The sequence below is a fragment of the Scylla paramamosain genome, chromosome 19 (assembly GCF_035594125.1).
Source record: "Scylla paramamosain isolate STU-SP2022 chromosome 19, ASM3559412v1, whole genome shotgun sequence".
NCBI classification, from domain to species: Eukaryota; Metazoa; Arthropoda; class Malacostraca; order Decapoda; family Portunidae; genus Scylla; species Scylla paramamosain.
Window position 1 is genome coordinate 12,533,664 of NC_087169.1, and position 19,978 is coordinate 12,553,641.

At 41.0% G+C, this 19,978-nt stretch overlaps 1 protein-coding gene across 18 annotated transcripts in view; it reads right to left on the reverse strand.

The window, feature by feature from the left end:
• Positions 1-546: 546 nt before the first annotated feature.
• Positions 547-19,978, reverse strand: part of LOC135109643 (oxysterol-binding protein-related protein 8-like) — an 85,671-nt gene continuing 66,239 nt past the window's right edge. For 10 of the 18 annotated variants that reach the window (XM_064021135.1, XM_064021132.1, XM_064021134.1 and 7 more), the window contains 16 exons: positions 19,681-19,739; positions 14,684-14,905; positions 14,226-14,370; positions 13,554-13,781; positions 12,468-12,857; positions 11,528-11,760; positions 10,655-10,854; positions 9,827-10,004; positions 8,868-8,964; positions 7,838-8,034; positions 7,607-7,732; positions 7,129-7,272; positions 6,604-6,708; positions 6,082-6,261; positions 5,234-5,421; positions 547-5,010 (listed from right to left, as the gene is read on the reverse strand). In XM_064021135.1, the coding sequence (XP_063877205.1) occupies positions 4,767-5,010; positions 5,234-5,421; positions 6,082-6,261; positions 6,604-6,708; positions 7,129-7,272; positions 7,607-7,732; positions 7,838-8,034; positions 8,868-8,964; positions 9,827-10,004; positions 10,655-10,854; positions 11,528-11,760; positions 12,468-12,857; positions 13,554-13,781; positions 14,226-14,370; positions 14,684-14,905; positions 19,681-19,739 (2,936 nt within the window). In that variant the 3' untranslated portion in view covers positions 547-4,766. Of the gene's footprint in view, positions 5,011-5,233; positions 5,422-6,081; positions 6,262-6,603; positions 6,709-7,128; positions 7,273-7,606; positions 7,733-7,837; positions 8,035-8,867; positions 8,965-9,826; positions 10,005-10,654; positions 10,855-11,527; positions 11,761-12,467; positions 12,858-13,553; positions 13,782-14,225; positions 14,371-14,683; positions 14,906-18,288; positions 18,735-19,680; positions 19,740-19,978 lie in introns of those variants that run through there. The other 8 variants (XM_064021136.1, XM_064021144.1, XM_064021143.1 and 5 more) reach the window with 6 other exon arrangements.

Here is a 19,978-nt window from a genome sequence, read left to right on the forward strand (position 1 = left end):
AAGATTTTTTTTTTTTTTTGGGTGTTTACTCATATTTATTATTTTCTGAGCTAGATACGACACACACTCACACAGGCCTGCTTCAAACCCATGCTGTGCTATTCAGTTTTCATCGCAGAAATATTTCCTAATATTCTTTATCTGCGTTCCATTTCCCAGGGAGAGAGAGAGAGAGAGAGAGAGAGAGAGAGAGAGAGAGAGAGAGAGAGAGAGAATTCAACTGAAAAAAAAATAAAATAAATAAATAAATGAAATAACTCATGCCCTAAATTAACTGATAATATCAAGCTAATTAAACCTTACTTCACTCATTCAAATCATAACAAAATAATCTCAGTAGTAATTTACCAAAATATGTATGAAAGCCCTCTCAACAACGTTTATTCTGGGTCTTGGTGCCCACCCTTCGCCCCAAAATGTTCCCTAAATATGGCCATTACCTATAACTGGGCGCTCTTAAGTGGTTGATACTTTTGTGCTTGCCTGTAACGAGTCTGCCCCGCCTGGCCCCTCACCTGCTGTACCTAAGGGAAATGACACACTGGGAAATAGTCATCTGTATTATATACGTTACCAAATTCTGTACAGAAATAGATTTAAATTTTCACAAGGAAGAACAAAGTAGTTTTTTTTTTTTCATTATCTTCATCCTTAAGTGTAAAATAATGAAAAGTTTGCTGTTGTAATCTTCTAATAGCACAAAAATGCTACAGTAGTGTCTGGGGGTAGAGTAACAGATCATAAATAAATATACAGCAATAGTAGTATGTATATGCATATATACGTACTTCTGCAAGGTAGCAATGACAGGTATAAATAGTGAAGCTTACAATACACCATACAGGGATCTCTCTCTCTCTCTCTCTCTCTCTCTCTCTCCCCAAACACATTGGCAGCCACATATTGCACTTCAATATTTAATACCATTTGTCCAGACACTGGTGCTTCCCAAGGTGCCTCAGCCCTGCACTGCCTCATGCCACCATGATAGACACACACTGGCTGGCACGTCACAGCCACATCCAGGGCACAACAGGCTCTGCAGCACCTCACTGGCATGAACACTCAGCTCACACTGCTGCCACACACACTGGAATGTTCTCTACCCACACTGGGAAGCATCGCTCACACACTAGTTCCCTGTCACCCTAATACTTACTATGTTCCTGAATATCTTACGCGGGGCTGTACTGTCTGTCAACAAGAAGGAAATAATAACTCTTCATAGTACACTGTTAATACATTGCCTTAAGTTACTTTCCTGTATTGCAATGAGCTGAAAATACCTTCCTTTAAGTATTTTTCACTTGTCAACATTTTTTTTTAAATATAAAAAGCACAGGCTATAAATTTACTCATCTAATTACAACAGGTGTTTACATGTAGTAGTACATCTGTATATAACATTAAAATAGAGCAGTAATTCTGAACCTGCCCCGCTGTAACCCTCCAAACAGTAGTGGGCAGCGTAAGAGCTTAAGACAACATCCTCATTCAGAATTCTTGCCCTACCATCTGTTGTGTTTCTGGGGTGCATCTAACATAAACATCTCACTGCCAACTGGTGCCCTTACAACCTACACAACAACAACTACCTACACGCTACACTTCCCTCGGCCCCTTCAGCCTCTCCCTCAGGAGCACCAAGAGGCTGGTCACTAGTCGGTCCTTTCTCCATCCCTATCCCTACATGTCTTCTCTTCCATCAACACCACCTAACATATTCCAGGGTCTCAGATGACTCGCCATCTGTTATGCACATCAGCGACCACATGCTTATCTCCATAGGTGTATCTGATATGTGGAAACCAACACAACGCAAACACTAGTTATAGGAAAGTAAGTAACTAGAGGGAGTGTACAAGTGTCAAGTTTTTTCTCAATCTACATAATGATGTTTCTGGTCTTGCTAAAGCACTTCACGGGTCTTGTGTGTGTGTGTAAGCGCCACGACAAAAAGGATTCTGGATTCTTATCTCCCTTAACTTATGTATCTATACTTATCATTCGGGTGGGGGCTTAACTTACGGTAGGAGTGATTTATACGGTGTTAAGACTAGAAGATACGCAGCTGGCTGTGAGCTGTCCCAACCCAAGCAGTAACCAATGAGCCTTGAACTACTAATACATACAACTTCCCAGGCAGCATAACAATGCAATATGTATGGGTTACTTTTTTAACATTAGATACAGCTGGTATCAAATATAACATCGGAGAGCTGGCCTTCAAAAAGAAGTAGCAGTACAAAGCAACGAGAGGTGTGCAAAATTTGTCTATCAAGTGTGCAAAAGGTGAGCTGCTTAAGATAAGAAAAGCTTTTTACAATTTTTCTCTTTCTTCTTCTTCAAGTTCCAGCTCATGTATATGTTATTTCCTGACTATGTGTATGTTTGTATGCTTTCAATATTTTGTGTATTTCAAAGCATTTATGTACCTATATATCCACAGGTGTACATGTCTGTACCTGGGTCTTCCATTGTTTGAATTTTTTTTCTTTGTACATCAGATCCTGTGGTTCTGGTAAATGACATGAAACAACACTATGAAGAACTAACAAAATACTCACACACACACAACACATCAGGTCACACAACAACACAAAAATATAAGAACAGTGAAAGAGGCCACTTGGCACATACAAGGCAGCTCCCTGTATCAATTGAAACATAAACTTAACAAACTCTTCTAGAAAATAAGTAAATAAAAAAAATAAATAAATAAAAATCAGGTAGAAAACATATTAATATAAGCTAACTACATGAAACTGACCTTCAAAGAAACTTGGCACAAAAAAAAAAGAGATGGCAAACTGAAGCAATCACTATTAACTTCACACACACACACACACACACACACACACACACATATATGCACACACACAGTCAATTAACTTATTTCCCACACCAAGCAGGGATAAGGGAAGCATTGAAAGCAACCAAGACACAAGAAAACAAAACATGACAATCACCAACCAACCAATCAGAGGAGAAAACAACGCACCAGACATGAATCACCAGTCACTGTACACATATCATTACAAAACAATATAAAGGAACATCACTTAGACATTATAAAGGAGAATCACTTACACAATAGAGAGGAAGATCACTTGGACAACCAATCAACTCATTCCAGTCAGTCATCAGTCACTCAACACACTCAAGTGACAGTTGGTCAACACATGAACACATCAAAGTACTCCACACCAAGGTAAAAATCTCAGAGATAAATCAAGATTTTTCAAGTTGAAAAAAAGTTTAAGAGTTATCAAAATGCTAATACCTGAGAGGGTGACAAGGACTCCAGGTGTTCTAGTCCTCTCCCCTACATTATTATTCAGTAGTGTATTGTCTAAACCTACATTGCCCATCTTATTTATTTAGGCAGGTAAAGGACAAATTCAAGTCCCTTGATAAGCCCCATATGATGATCCAACACTCAATCCCACAAGAACCCAGTACCAAGCAATCCCAATAGAGCCACTTGGTTCACATCCTTCATCTATGCTGGTTCACTGTCCACATAACACTGGCTTACTCCACTCCTGTGTCCATCTTCTTTTTCCCTCCTCCATGCATAGAACTCTTATCTTACTGTAAACAACAACGCATTTTCTTCTTTGATGCAAATTTCACACTACTGGTCCACAATTTGCATCAGAATTGAAAAAGGATTTGCATTGTTTTGTATCATAGAAGAAAAACAAGAAATCAAAACTCCAACATTTCAAAAAAGTTTACGACCCATACACGGCCTCAATGGATTGAAAACCTTCCTATATGGCCTTAGATTAATACCTTAGGTATAAAGAATACAAACCAATCTCTATTAGAGAAATACTACCTGTGTGATAAAAGGCTGCCTACCTGGTGAATCACTACTTGGTCTGAGGAACACACTAGCTGCAGGGAAGTGATGATGATGGTGACAGGCAGGCAGGCAGGCAAGGGGTGAGCAAGATGCATGAGTGTGAATGGCAAGGGTGTATAGGAAATAATTCTACTATGAGCAATTGAGAGGAAAAGGATGAGAGGTGCTCCACTGAACATCCTACAACTGACGTTCGGGTGACATGAGATTATCTTACTCTCTACAGGAGAGGGAATGTCTATGATAAAAGTGGAGAGAACTGAATTAGAACTAAAGGTATGATACAGTCAATAAGAGAGATCTGCTGCCCCACCTTCCTCTCCCTAAACAACAAGAGACTCAAATGCATGAACCTGAAGTACAAGGAGTGAGTGTTTCCCTCACACTCCTGCTGCTGTCCCTGGGCTGGGGCAAGGCAGGCTGGCCAGACAGACCCCCAGCATCCAGACTGTACAAACTGATGCCTGAGAGGTAGCAATGAATACAGTGTGCAACAATGACTGCAAGATGGTACTTATAGATACAGCATAAGGCAGAAATTTTTGATACTCTATAATGAATAGAATCTGAAGGGCCCTCTGTGTCACTTACTACTTCTATGAGAAGTAATTGTAATTAGGAATGAAATGCCTACCTTATTAGGAATCTTATCCCGATAGATCATTTATCTTCCCTTCATAACAATGTGTGGGAGAACTACTGCTAAAAAATCAATAGGTGGCATATTTACAAGTTCATTAATGGCAACTTTTATACTGTCAATCTGATATCTTGTTAACATTATATTCATCCCAACCAATGCATAAATATATATTATGTATATATGTATATATTTATAGTGATTTATATATATATGATCTTTAACAAGTCACAAACAACCACCCCGTCCTCCCAGCTACAACCAGAGGCGCTCAGCCAGCCACTTGATGAGGCTGTACACCACCAGAGCCACCAGGATGGAGGACCATGAATTCATGGAGAAGAGGCCGCTGTCCAGCCGCTCCAGGTGCTGTTTCTGCTGCCTGGTGGCCATGGAGGAGATCCGCAGTGTGAGGGCCTCCAGCTCCTGCTTCATGCCCTTCATCTCCACCACCAGCAGGTCCTGGCTCACTGACACCTTGTTGAGGGTGTCCAGCAGGCTGTGGCAACAGACAGTTCTCACTTAACAAAGAAATATCACACAGAGAAGATACAAGTGTTGGGTGATAAATTTGATATATTGTGAATGGAAAGCAGTTTTAGAGCAACGTTTCATTGTGTTAACAGATGTATATATTATCAGTGAGAAATTACTGAATGTATAAATTTATCTTTCCTGAAAATAAAGTCAAGGAGCAAACAGTGATGCCCAGACCAACTCACCTGGAAGTGACATTGATGGTCTGCCTGCTTGGCCGTGATGGTGCGCTGCCCACGCTGCTGTTGCCCACCGTGTGGTCTGTCACGTCCTGCAGGTCGTCATGGTCCCCTGAACTGGTCTCCTCTGCATCAGCCCGCTCAAACACCCCTCGCAGCCTTGGCACTCCTTCCACTCCTGCCACACGCACAACCTGGACACACCCACACAACACATGGTTGTAGGTGTTCTGCACATCACCAGGTGGAGCCTAACACCTCAACAGCCAAGACAAGTGTTATTATGTCTCAGCAGACCACCTCTGCATGCCCTCAGAAGGTAAACATGCAAGTCATGCACTGCTAAAAGGATGGTCTCATAATAAAGTAAGAAAAGGAATTTAATTATAATTCCCATGAGGAGGATCCACAAGTAGCTGTTAAAACCTACCAAGATTCACAACTATTTATTCAATAATTTAATCAATTTTACTACTCACCTGTTCCTGCCAATACATGTGGTTTTAAACAGTTACTTCAACAAGAAAGAAAATCATTCATCAGTTTCTAAATTTAAAAAAGGAACTGATCATAAGTACTGAAAACATTAATATGGATCAAGAGGTCTTTGGTTGCTAGAAAAAGAAAGAAAATTCATATATTTCTATAATAAGTTAAATAACAGATAAAAAAAAACATGTAGACTGATATCACTAAAAAATTCCCATTTGTCTCTACATCATTTAAATAAGTGACCAAAAACACTACAATAAATGTAAATCAAAATATCCTGGTCTCTAGAATCTGATAAATAACATATCAATGAAACATGAACTAGAATCTAGAATCCAAAACACATGACAAAGTGTACTCACACTCACATTAACTTCACACTTGGGATCAACACTGACGATGGAGGCTGTCCTGATCATGGGGGCCTTGTGTCTGGTCTTGGTGGCAATGACGTAGTTGTGTTCATACTGGAAGAGGTCTGTCCGGGGGTCCCAGGGCCGCAGGTCAGAGTGTTTGTACACGTACACGCCCCGCACCAGGTCCTGCCACAACATACAATGGAATGTCACACTACAAATTACTATCCATCTCCCCCCAACCCATGTATGATTCCACTGTTGTGGTGGTTTAAAACAGTCAGTCAATCCATCAGTCACTTCTCCCTACACTGATACTGTCATAATTTTCAGTCTGACTCTTGCAAGTTGTGTGTGTGGAGGAGAAAAGATGTTCCTATATTTTATGCTGCCTATTTTCAAAAACCTTATACACTTCAATCAATATTCTGTGTTTGAGAAGATACTAACACCAGAAACTAGAAATGGATAAGCTTGCAGCACTTAATAATGTAAAGACAATAAGAAGACAATGTTGCTATGACTAACCTGGCCAAAATATCTAGGGACCCACTCCTCGCACTTGACCTTCCGCTCATTGGCAGCGCTGCGCTGAGCCTCCTCCAGGATGGTCTTCTCTTCCGTTGCTGCCATCTGGAGACACACAAAAGCTCATGTTGCACACAGCACCTTGTATCCCACACTGCACATGGCAACTTATAGGGCAGATGTCAATTTACAAACATATGATTCAAAAATTTTCAAAGTAGATAAAATAAATTTTGTTGTTTTACCACATTTGCAAATTAAGGATATTTTTATTTATCAAAATATAAAAAGAATCATTACCTACAATACTTGAAACCATTTATGAATTATTAAAGTATAGTTTTAAGGAAAATAACTCATTCATAAATCACAATCAGCTGTCCCTCACAAGGCAGAGAAAAGAGACACATCCTCACTTCACACTGCAGTGCTGCTTGTGCTCATACCAGCATACCATAGTGGAACACTCCTTCATACAGTCTTATACACACAACTTAATAGTAGCATCAGGAAGTAAGATATCACCTGGTCGTCTGACTTGATGGCTGCCGAAACGAGTTGCCACAGCCTCTCAGACTCGAAGGCTCCCTGCTGCTCCATGGTGACGGTGAACCGCTGCAGCCGCTGAGACTTGATCTCTGGAGTGGCATGCCAGAGTACCTCCTCCTCCTGGTGGTGGTCATGCATAACAAGAAACAATTAATGCCATCTGTCTGTACTCTATTTTACTTTATCTTTGTTTTGATTTTTCTATTGATATCTATTTCATCATTATTTACACATTTGCCTGTGTAAGTTTATTTATGTCATGGACCTCTACCTTCTCCTAGACAACATCTGTTGAAGAGAGAAGGCTGAGGAAGAGACAGTGAGTAAGATGGAGAGATGGACTTGAAGTACAGATGCAAGGAATGAAAGCAAAAAAAGATGCATCACACAAATCAAACTTGAGCCAATTTTTTAAAGTTTGGTACACAACAAAGGGAGAGTAAAGGCTGCCTACCCCAGTCCTCTTGTCAGTGAGGGTGATCTTGCCATCCCAGTGGCCCTCCAGGGTGGCCAAAGTGTCCTTGCCCAGTTTCAGCTTGCCACTCACCATGTTGTTTGAGTCATACCCACTCAAGAAAGGCTGAAAAATATATTCATAAATTACTAATAATTTCTATGCAACAGTAACCTAATAAAATGAAACCCAAAAAATAGCAAAGTACACTCAAGCAGCAGCCTCACTTACCCTCAATTTGAACTCTAGCTCTGTCTTGTACCCGGTCTTCTCACACTCCACGGTCACCTTGCCCCCCAGCTCCATGGTGAGGGTGCCCATCAGGATGCCTTTGCAGTGGGCATAGGGCATGTTCATGATGTAGTCCTCCCCTCGGGGCAGGAGGGTCAGCTGCACATTGCCATCTAGTATCGCTGATGTTGAGTTACCTGCAGGTGACAAGAGTGTGTGTGTGTGTGTGTGTGTGTGTGTGTGTGTGTGTGTGTGTGTGTGTGTGTGTGTGTGTGTGTGTGTGTGTGTGTGTGTGTGTGTGTGTGTGTGTGTGTGTGTGTGTGTGTGTGTGTGTGTAAGCAAACTGTAACTGAAAATTATTCAGATAATCTCCGTGCATCTGAATTACTGCACTGCATTGGTGGAGCAAAATAATGGCTACTTGAAAATAACTGCAAATGAAGTTCTTACCTATATAAGAATCTAATGATGAGCAAAGTCTAGTTAAAGTAAATACCAACACAGAAAAAAATGAGATAGGTAAACATAATACTCTGGCAGTGCAAAATAACAGTAAAAAATACAAGAGTGTATGTAGTGATGTACAAAATCTAGATAAATTCTGATAGTACTTAAATAGGTAACACTTAAGGCCAGTCCACACTATCAGGCAGTGCTCGACGGGCAAACCCTGTTATCATATCCCATTCCAATACACAGGCTGGGAGGGTGAGTGGCAGGCACAGAGGTGACATTACAAGTGGAGAAATGATAGCATGGTGAGACAGCACTCACACCTTGGCACCCACCTACTGCCTACTGATTGACAAAACCACCTCTTGAGCAGTGTGCTGTATATGTACTACAACAGACTTTGCCCAGTAAGGGCACAGCCTGATGGGCTCTGTCCAGAAGTGTAGGATCTTCAACTTTACCTCAGATGATAACACTGCTTTAGAGGCATGAGAAACTTGCTCAGCAAGCAGTGCCTGTTCAGTGGTGTGGACAGGCCTTCAGAACCTCACCCTAGTGGCCCTGTCACCAGACTTACCATAAAACTTGGATTTTGCCAAAACTGTTGCACTGACAGAGAAACCTTCTTGCCTGTTTGTTACATAGAGAGCTGACACTGGCGGGTGGTGAGATACCTGGAATGACACGAACACTGAGAAATGCTGATATGAGTTTGTCGTGCATTATAAACTCCTCTAAACAAGCATAACTCTGAACTCAATAACCAAGAAAGATTGCAGAGAAATATATAGTTACTTAAAATGGAAAAAGTTGCAGTAGTTATTCTTCCCACATCATTTTATTTGATCACATTCATTTACTCAAATAAAACTAACCTGTAACTCATGATCATTCAGTTTACACATTTTCTAAGTTACAAATAAGGTGATTTTATCTGATCATGACTAACAAGATACAAAACAAGCATTTATCAATAAAAATCTAAAAAGTTTCAAGTAAACATATTTTTTTGCAAACCTATGAAAAATGAACACAAGAGGTTATAAATACACCTGTTTGGGCACACAGAAGATGTGAGTCAATAAAAATAACAGAGAGCTAAACAAATATCAATATGGAACAAAATGCAATAAGACATGAATAAATTACATAACTGGTGCACCTGCTTGGCCACACAGGAGATGCAGGAACCAATTAGATACAATAATGAGAAGATACAAACAAATGCTAATGCAGAACAAGACAACAACAATAAAAGTCACCAGCCTGACAACATAAATGCTGAATCAAGGAAAATAATGGACACAAACAAATACTGACACATAACAAGACATTACATTTCTCACTGCAACACAAAAATAAGACAGGTAATCAAAAAGAATAATGGAGATAGCTAAACAAGTACTGACACATAACAACACAAAAGAATAAAAATCATGGAAACAATTAAATAAATATTGATACATGACAAGACAACACTAAGTATAGACACATAACAAGACAACACAAAAGATGAACAAGACAGCATCATCGCACCTGCTCAGCCACATAGAAGGTGCGGGAGCCATTGGGGTGTCGCCAGTAGCACCGGAAGGTCTCACCAAGGATAGGGTTGTATGGCTTCTTGAGTCCCTTTGGCTTCTTGTAGAACCCTGAGAGGTACCACCTGACAACCTCCTTCATCCTGGTGTAGGGGTCGTCCTCCTGCACTGCCCTGCACACACAACACAACTTTGAGACACACACACACACACACACACACACACACACACACACACATTTACACATCCATGACTTTTTAGATTAAATTTGATAAAAGTAATGTAACAACAACAGAACAACAGGAAATCAAGTCCAATCTTGTACACTACTATTCCATAAATAGAACTATGAAATACACACATACTCACTCACATACACACACACACATACATCAAATTTTTCTCTGAACAGTCAATAACATTAATACAAAATTTCCATGTCACCTATGAATGCATCTAACATGCTAATATTTTCTTGATCTTTAAAGATATTTAAAAATTATAGTTTGACATAAATATGCACACTATGAAAACTGATGCCATATTTTGAACTTATGGCATGACATGAGATCTTACTCTATGACTTTAATAATTTCTACAGTGTCCTGATAAATATAAATAAGCAATATACTTCATCCAAGTAAAAGTTTATGAGCACATTTCATTCATACTCAACTTCAAGAGAAAAGCGAAAGCTAGAAGTTATAGACTGACTGAATGACTGACTGACTGACTTAATGGCTTCACAACAATGAGGTCATATTCAAGCAAAGAGACAACATCTGAGTCCACTTCTCTGGCAAAAACTTCCCCAACTACTCACTTAGACAGAAGATCAGCATGGTAGTAATAGTCTGAGAGTTTGTCGAGGAAGGACCGAGGCTCCAGGATGAAGGTTGGGAGCACCACCTTGGACAGATCCATCCCTGGCCGAACTTGCTTCAGGAGGAACCAGATGAGGGACTTGTTCTCTTCCTCCAGCTCCTCCACCTGCTCTCCAGCCTGACACAGCGCAATACATGTCTTAGAAGAACAGAATTTTGTTAGGGCTCTACACTACATGTATAGTACACACATTTAACGCGCACACACTTAACGTATGTCTATGTGTGTACCTATGCCCACACACACACACATACACAAACAGCCCTTAGAGGAACAGTGGGTTACAGGCCAAAGACCAACATGTGGATCTTAGATAGAGAAAAATAACCCAGCACAGCATAACACATCTTAAGGGAACAGTTAAGTTACAGGTCACAGAAGAACAAAGATACATATAATAAAGTTACACAGCACAATACAAGACAGACAAACTTCTGAATAACAACATGTTTAAGAAAATATGCAGCATATCTTTATGGAACAACTTTTAAAAGCTTATTTTAGATCAGATTTGAAGGTCTTATTGTTTACAGAAGCAGAGATATCATTCTTTAATTATGCTTATATTAAAAGGTGGCTTTTACTACGACACAAAATCAAAACATTATTATGCTTATATTAGTATGTGGCTTTTATTACAGTACAGAATCAAAACTCTAGATCTGGTTTCATCTCAAAACTTTGCCTTGAGTTTCTGCTTACCTAGGGAGTGAAAAATGAGAACACCAGAGGAAAAATATGCAGTGAATAGTAAGAAAAAGTGTGACGATTAACAACCTACAACCTGAACATAACTGACCAGGCCACTCACCTCTCCCATCTCCCCCTCCTTATTGGACACGTATGCAGTCTCTATCGGCGTAAGGTCATCTACGTACTCCTCCTCCTCCTCCTCCTCCTCCTCCTCCTCGTCATGTCTCTCATCGCCCTTGTGGGAGCCATCCTCGGACTCTGATTCAGACCCCGACAAGGGCTCGGCGCCAGAGAAATGGCCTGACTCCCTGTGGTACTCATTGTCGTCTGTGTGGCTGGCGTCATCCAGATCTGTTGGGGTTCAGGAGAGGTGGGGGGTGAGGTCTGAAGGTTGAGGGGGTTGGGGTGGGGACACTGGGAGACGGTGGCAAACAGGACAAATCTCTGCAGGCATAAGATCAAGCAGAGTACTGTATGCAGCATTTCCATTAGCTGTTGGCAACTATGACCAGTTTTTGGCCTTGCAGATTTCCTGCCTAAAAAGCAATTGTGAGTATCAGTGCACCTAGATATTTTGGAACACTTCTCAATGGAAAGCAGTGATACAGTTATCATCAGCAGCCAGAGTGAATATTGCTGAAATATTAGTTCTGTGTTGTGGAAGCCAAATACATGGTTGTTATGCAGTGAATTAAGACACAGGGCATACCAAGACAATAATGTCAAGCAGTCTGTTTGCATAAATCTTCTTTCACACATCATAATAGATTAAGTCATGCATATGCAACCCAAGGTCATGACTGAGGGGTGTGGAGGTCGTGGTCTCTGATGGGTGGGTCCTGAGAGGGTACAACTCTCTTCTTGTTTTTACAGCAAGGACTTGAAGGGAATTTTTTGAATTCCACACAGTGGAAAATGTAATACTATTACAATAAAGTAGCTTCCCTCAAGTACTTTGGGTTGTGTATTTTATATATACATACGTATATATGTAATAAGAATGTATTATCAGTAATTACCCTAAAAACAAATGCATTTTTCTACATATCAGTAACTACCATTCTTAGCTTTCTTTGGAGTCTTTGGAATAATCCTGGGGCTGAGCTTGAAAAAGTTCTTCTTTCTGTTACCCTTGAGGTCTGGAGTGTTAGTGTGGGAGCAGTCAGTGATGCTTGCATCATCAGGGGTGAGGGACTGTCTCCTGCTTGGTACCTCACCCTTCAGCTCCTGGTCAGCCATGTGTATTGCTGCTGCCAGCCTGCGGTAGTACGGAGTGGGCGAGGGGTCGCGCTGGATCCCCAGGTTGGCCAAGGGTCTGTGTGTTGGGGTGCCCTCCAGGCTGGACACCCCCGTCAGTTGGATGACGCATTCCCTCCACGAGGACTGGGGTGTGATCAGTGGACTGTTCTCTGGGCTGAGCCCACCTTGGCTGGAGTCATCTGATATGTCTGGACTTGTGATGTGCGTTGGCCCAGAGGGAGGCCGATGGAAGTGGAGACCATTTTTGTTTAAAGTAAGGGATTGGCAAATTACAGAGATTATGGAAGAGATAAACACACACAGTGCCGACCAGTTACAGTTACAAGTATGTATTACAATTGCATAAGTGCCACACAAAAACAAATTTAAAGTGTGATTAATCAATATATCAACATCGAATAAATAAAAATGTTTACAATGTAATATATAAAAGAAGAAAATTACATTACCACAGCACGATATATCCACCATGCAGTGAAGGGCAGCCATGGGGCAGCAGGGTGATGGCATGCAAAGGAGGTACAGAAAAAAAGACAAAAAGTTTAAAATCCCGAAAAAAAGGGGTAACCAGGCAACGGGTGGGAGGAGAGGGTCAGGAGTGAGAGGAGAAAGAGAAGAAAAAAAGAAAGAGAGAAAAAAAGAGTGAGACAAGGAAAGAGAGAAACACATGATTCAACATCTAAGACACCTTGTGCAAGCTCTTTACACTAAAAAGGACAACATCTAGTGACACATTTACATTGACTCTGATACAGCTAGAGAAAATCATGTGCTCTATCAAACACCAGGAGATATACACAAAACATCCAGTGTATTGATCTATCACTGTCTGCACCAAGCACTCACACTCGCTCTCACACTCACATCACCACAGAGAGGCTCACCCTGATCCTTAAAATGCTTCTCATAATCAGACTCATTCCACTTGTTAGCAGTGAGAGTGGATGAGGTGAGGGTGTTGTTGTCTGCCTTGCTGGATGAGGTCATTGAGCGGATGAGGATGGAGGAGCAGCGCACAGCCAGCTCCAGGGCATCCATCCAGCACTTGCCCGCGGCCTGGGACGGGGCGCGGAAGATGAGGTGTGAGGAAGGAAGAGGCTGCACCACGGCCCCTGAGAACAACAGCACACTGTTATGCACCACTCCCACAAATTAGGCAATGGACAAGTTAGAATATTTACTGAGAAACAAGGTACATTCTGCTTGGCTAATTAAATAATAAATATGGAGAAACTATTTAATGTATTTTGTTGATAATAAAAAAATCAAGTTATATTATTATTGTTATTATGTGACTACACAAACACATCTTATAATCACACAACAAACACAATTATACTTGATTAATAACATATAAAGGTGCACAAATTACTAAATATCTTTTGCTGATCATAAAAAATAATCACAATACTACTGTTATTGTTGAGATTTGTGTGAGTACAGAAATACACCTTATAATTACAACAAATACAACAAATAAATCTCAGTTAACAATATACTCAATAACAAGATGTATTAAACAAACAGATCCCTGGCAACAGAAGCCATTCTCCTACCCATTGTCTCCCCCTCTGGCCCTTTGGTGGCCCAGATGGACTGCTCCAGTGGATGAAAGAGCTTGAAGCAGAAGCCATCCTTCTTGGAGGGGCGCTCTATCAGCTCACAGGTGTTGAGCAGGACAGTACCCACCCAGTGACTGCTCTGTGGGGGCATGACACCAGTCAGAGAGGCTCCAGACACCACCACAAGGAGTATATTAGTCTTCAGTAGTTTGGGACATTTGATATCATGGGCTAATCTTACATATAAAAAACAGCAGAGCAACAATTTTATAGAAAGAAAATGAATTAAACACATATCAGGAGAATCCAGTAAAAGAAACCCAGTAGATAGAGAAGAAAGGAAGGAGCAAAAAATAACTACATGCAATGACACAACAGCCAAGACACTAAAACCAAGAGATGGACAAAAATATAAGAATCATGACCCAAACAGCAGCAGCATTAGTACCTACCTTCACTTTGGCACTCTTGTACAGCAGCAGCATGCCTGGCTTGAGGACACACCACAGCTTGGTCCAGCCCTTGAGGGAGCCCCGGACCTTCAGCCAGTCAGCCAGCACCACCACCGCCGGGTCTTTGAGTGTGCTGAGCAACTCCCGCGCCACTCGCTTCTTCTCCCGACGGTACTTCTTCCGCTGGTCCTTGTACGACTCCTTGCGGGAAAGTGGGAGGCTCTGCAAGAAGAGGAGAGGGTGAGGCTCCATCTCCACCAGCACAGCAGAGCAACACACTGTACTGATGTCTTGCCTTAATGTACAGATGGCCAAAGAAGTCACATCACATTCTACATAAGTTTTAGTCAAAGTAATGATGTCATATTCTACAGAGTAGTGATGTCATATTCTACACAAGTTTCAGACAAAGAAAGGACTACCAGGGAAACTATCTCCATCTATCACATCTCCTGTTCTTGATCTTCCTGAACCTTTTAATACAGTGCAGTTCATTAGCCTGCAAACTATCTTCTATTCTATTTATAGACATGAAATTCACCAGACTTTGTGATATCATTGCTTAGCACCACTGGAGCTCTTATTAATGAAAGGAAGCAGAAAGTCACTTGCATTATGTAAATATCAGAAAAACAGAGAAGACTCATGATGTTCTCAGTTTGTCATTTAAAGCTATCTTTTAGTTTTCCATACAAAGGTATTAATTTTTTAATATGTAATAGACAATTTTGACACTATTATAAGGTAAAACTCATACAATGATTAGGGACCTGTAATGAACATCTACAAAATTCAACTAAAGCTAGTATAACCTGAAAATCACAGGATGTACACGAGACACAACACTGAGTCAAGAGGAAGTACTTCTTGTGTCACATTGCACAGGTGGAGTCATGGTCACAGGTTGAGGAAGTTTTTTGCATTCACTTCTACTGTATTTAGTATTTTCCCTTCATGTTTTGTAGTATGATCAAGTGACAGTCTTCCAAAACCTGATAATTGATTGATTCTTGGCAGACTAAGAACCTACAACTGAGGGGAAACACTTGACTCACTGGAAGTGTGATATGCTGCTCAACTTCCAACCATGACTGTATATACAAGTAGAATAGTCCTGTGTACCCATTCACCACCACTAAGACGCACTACCACCACCACAACAAGGGCAGCACCAAAAACTGTTCCATTGAGTGCCCAGGCAATTTGAAAAACACGAAGAGAATTAGTTTGAAAATTTGATATAAAGACACTGATTGATGTGTTTCGGTGTAGCAACCTTAAACCCTGGACTGTAGCCTGTAGTGGGCAGCCAGCAACCTCATGACGCAACATAAAGCACCCAGGAGTTGTATCAGACATTTAATGCATGCAAAAAGAAAGATATGAATATTTGTGAGTGTATTTTACCCTAGTTGTAGTGTACTGGGTCTGAACTCAGCTTGTGAGGCTCTGTCTCCTTATCTATATCTATCCAACTTCTCCTTTAATCTAAGCACATTTTTTTTGCTTTTATTAATTCATTGTCCAGTTTATTCCTTATGTCTATATTATCAAAGAGAAAGCTATATTATTTCATTATCTAGGCATCTTTCTCTCACAGTTTTCCCACGTATCCTCAAATTCTCTCGTACACAGCAGGTGTAATAATAATAACAATTTATGGTTTATTTCAAGTAAGTACAGTAATGGCATCCTTACTTGCTGAAAATCTACACACATTAATCAAAAAAGGAAGTTTCAACATTACAATCTTTGGCTGCCACTTGGCACTTACAGCCTGGCAGACCAAGCCCAGGATGGTCAGGCTACCCCGTGCATTTTTTTTTTTTTTTTTTTTTTTCAGGATTTTGTTTCTCCTTCCTAAGCAGTGGGTCACAACTCCTGACATACATCAGGAACCTAATCACTGCTAGGTGAACAGGGGCTACACAACAAAAGGAGTCAGTCCAAAGGTTCCTGACTTGTCCTGGGAATCAGACTTGGGGCCCCCCACCTGTGAATCAGGCACTCTAAACACTGCACCACCAGGCTGTGTGTATTTACCAAGTTGTAATTTACAGGGCCTCAGGTACACTCATGTGGTCCCTTCTCCATATTTATACATGTCTAATTTTTCCTTTAATTTGTGCACACTTGTCATCTTCTTTTAGTCCATTCCAAACTTCAATGTGTCTTTGTGGAAAACTATTCTTCTTTGTCTTGTTTAAACACCTTCCTTTCCTAAACTTATGCAGTTGTCCCCTTCTACTTTCATGATTTCTTGTTTCTTTTAGTAACAGTTTGTCATTATCTACTTCTTCCATTTTATTCACAAACTTGTAGATAGTTATCAAATCTCTTTCTCTCCTTTGTTCCAGGGTGTGTGTGTGTGTGTGTGTGTGTGTGTGTGTGTGTGTGTGTGTGTGTGTGTGTGTGTGTGTGTGTGTGTGTGTGTGTGTGTGTGTGTGTGTGTGTGTGTGTGTGTGTGTGTGTGTGTGTGTGTGTGTGTGTGTGTGTGTGTGTGTGTGTGTGTGTGTGTGTGTGTGTGTGTGTGTGTGTGTGTGTGTGTGTGTGTGTGTCTTTATTATAGTGTAGACGAGATTGCTACACATGAGGAATGAGGAGATTCATCTGATAAAGACTGAGTGTTGTCTGGTACATCCTCAGTGATCTATAGTGATCTTGATGACAATAATGGTGTGCTGTGCGTGTAGATGTGTGTCACACTGCACCACTTCAAACCACACGGTGCATAATTTAAAAACTATAAATGTACTGCCTATTGCCACAGCCAGCACAGGACTAAGAAAATGATACACTGGCATACTTAACTAATCTTCATGCTGGAGCAAAAAGATTTCTTGTCAAGTCACCAAAACACTTACATTAGCCTGACAAATACTATTGCAAAAGAGTTGGCAATCTCAAAAGGACTCTACAGGTTTACCTTTCCTGCATTATCTTAATTAAGTCAGTATACTCTACAAGAGAAATTTATACTATATGAATAAATATAATTACAAATATAAACCACAGGGCAGGGACACGCAACCTCCTCCTATATTTGTGCATATTCATTACTGAAGCTACCAAAAAGGTGATAACTGGTTGGTTTGGAGCCCATGTTAGGTCAGGGTGGGTTAAATCAGATTACGTTTAGTTTTATTGGTGAAGTATGGGGCAGTGGAAGGGTGATGAAAGATCTAATCAATTTCAGGAAAGTCATGACTGTAGGGTTTGCTGATTGAAAAATGACAGAAAAAGAAACAAATTATAGTAAATGGAGGCCACCAACTCCTATGAATAATACCTAATGTCTCTTCCACACCAGAATTGTTGTTATGTGGAGTGAGTTCATTGTCTCTGTCACTTCCACATCAACACTGTCATTAGAGTGGAGTGAGTTCTTGTCTCTTTGTCACTTCCACACCAGTATTATTGTTTGAGTGGAGTGAATTCTCGTCTCAGTCACTTCCACATCAGTACTGTCATAAGAATGTTGCAGTCTATGACAAGCCCAAGACTGTGTTGCAGCCTTGTAGTGCTGAAGCCACAGGCATGTCTACACTACTGTGAGGTGGAACTGCTAGACTACCATGCTGAGCAGCCCTGAGTGAGTACGTTACCTTGAGAAACACTGCTGAGTGACTGGTGCCCTCGCAAGCAGAGAAAGAAATTTAGAAATGGAAAAAACAAAGGAGCAGTGTGGAGAAAGGACCAAACTGCACAGGAAATAACCATAGATAACTTGTGGCTCAGGAACATATCAGTACAAAGCCAAATCAAGACAATAAAAAAGTAAAGGAGCAAAGTTGTGAATTTTGGTGTCCAAAATTTGAACTGAGTGCAGAGCAAAGACAGGCTGATGCATTTTTGACAGCCATGAAAATAATGGAAGCTAAGTAGGAGTGGAAACACTATAACTCCTGAAGCTCGTCACTCTGGTATAGAGACAAGATCTGTGAAGGGGGAAGACAGACAGCACTGCAGCGTTACTACTTTGTGGAAAACGCTCTTTGATTAGTCCTTGAAACTCTCACACACACACACACACACACACACACACAAAAGATATGGAGATGGGACAGCACGGGCATGGCTCTTTTCCCATAAAGCACAACTAGGTAAACACACACACACACACACACACACACACACACACACACACACACACACACACACCTCTCTCTCTCTCTCTCTCTCTCTCTCTCTCTCTCTCTCTCTCTCTCTCTCTCTCTCTACCATACAAGCAAACCTTTCATTCAACTACATGGGTGATCAACCAAAACTTACAACCCATCAGGCAACTATGAGAGCAGCCAGGCAGTCATCTAGCCACTCAGAAGCTCAACCAGGCAGTGTGTGAGTTAAAAAGCTAGCCATACACTCCCCTGCCAATCAACCAGTCACATATAACAATCACCTAATCACTCCAGCCACTCAGCCATCCCATGTGCACAGAGCAGCAGCAAGACAAGAGTACCAGAGTAACTAGGAACATCTGAGAGGATAATAGAGAAGCACAGCAGAAAAGAGTAAAAGAATGAACAGAAAGACAAAGGCCAGTATTCAGAAATGCCTTGCTCTCTCACCATGACTATTTTCAAAGGCCACAGAGATGATAAGCTGGGTTCTCAAGACTGTTTCTCCTTTTCAAAATGTAGAAGTCTTGTTAATCTGTCACTTGAGCTGTAAAAACACCCTTGAAAACTCATGTAGCTTCAAATAAAGCCTTCTGAAAGTAGTGGAGGTGCGGGCAGAAGTGCTTCAGAATATGGTCTAGACAGCATGACTAACAGTGCCTGAGTGATAGGAATAGAAGGGAGAATGGAAAGATGAAAGATACAGCTAAATGAGTACTGTGCTTGAGCAACTAGGAATAGAAGAAATGAGAAGTGAGGTTATGCTAGGTGAGGAAAGATGAAGGTATATCAAGATGAGTAATACATGAGTAGCTGGGAAGAGAGGAATGATGAGAGGAAAGGTGAAGGTACACACTGAGGAGGATGGCGGCTTACCCTCTGGTGTGGAGTGTCAGGGAGGCGGATGGTGGATGCCTCAGACGTGCCATCGTAACCTGTGGAGAAGAAAAGGTGGTGTCAATAATACACCACAGCACCAGCCATTCCCACCAGAGGCACTGCTGTGTGTCACCTGTAGACCTTACCTGTGTTGTCCCAATGAACTTTATCTGAAAGAGAATCCTGGGAGTACTAGACAAAAAAGTGGCAAATCTATAAATATATCACCTAACTAAATTAAAAATGAAGTAATGCATTAAATATTGAATCATAAATAAATAAAAAGGAAATGGGG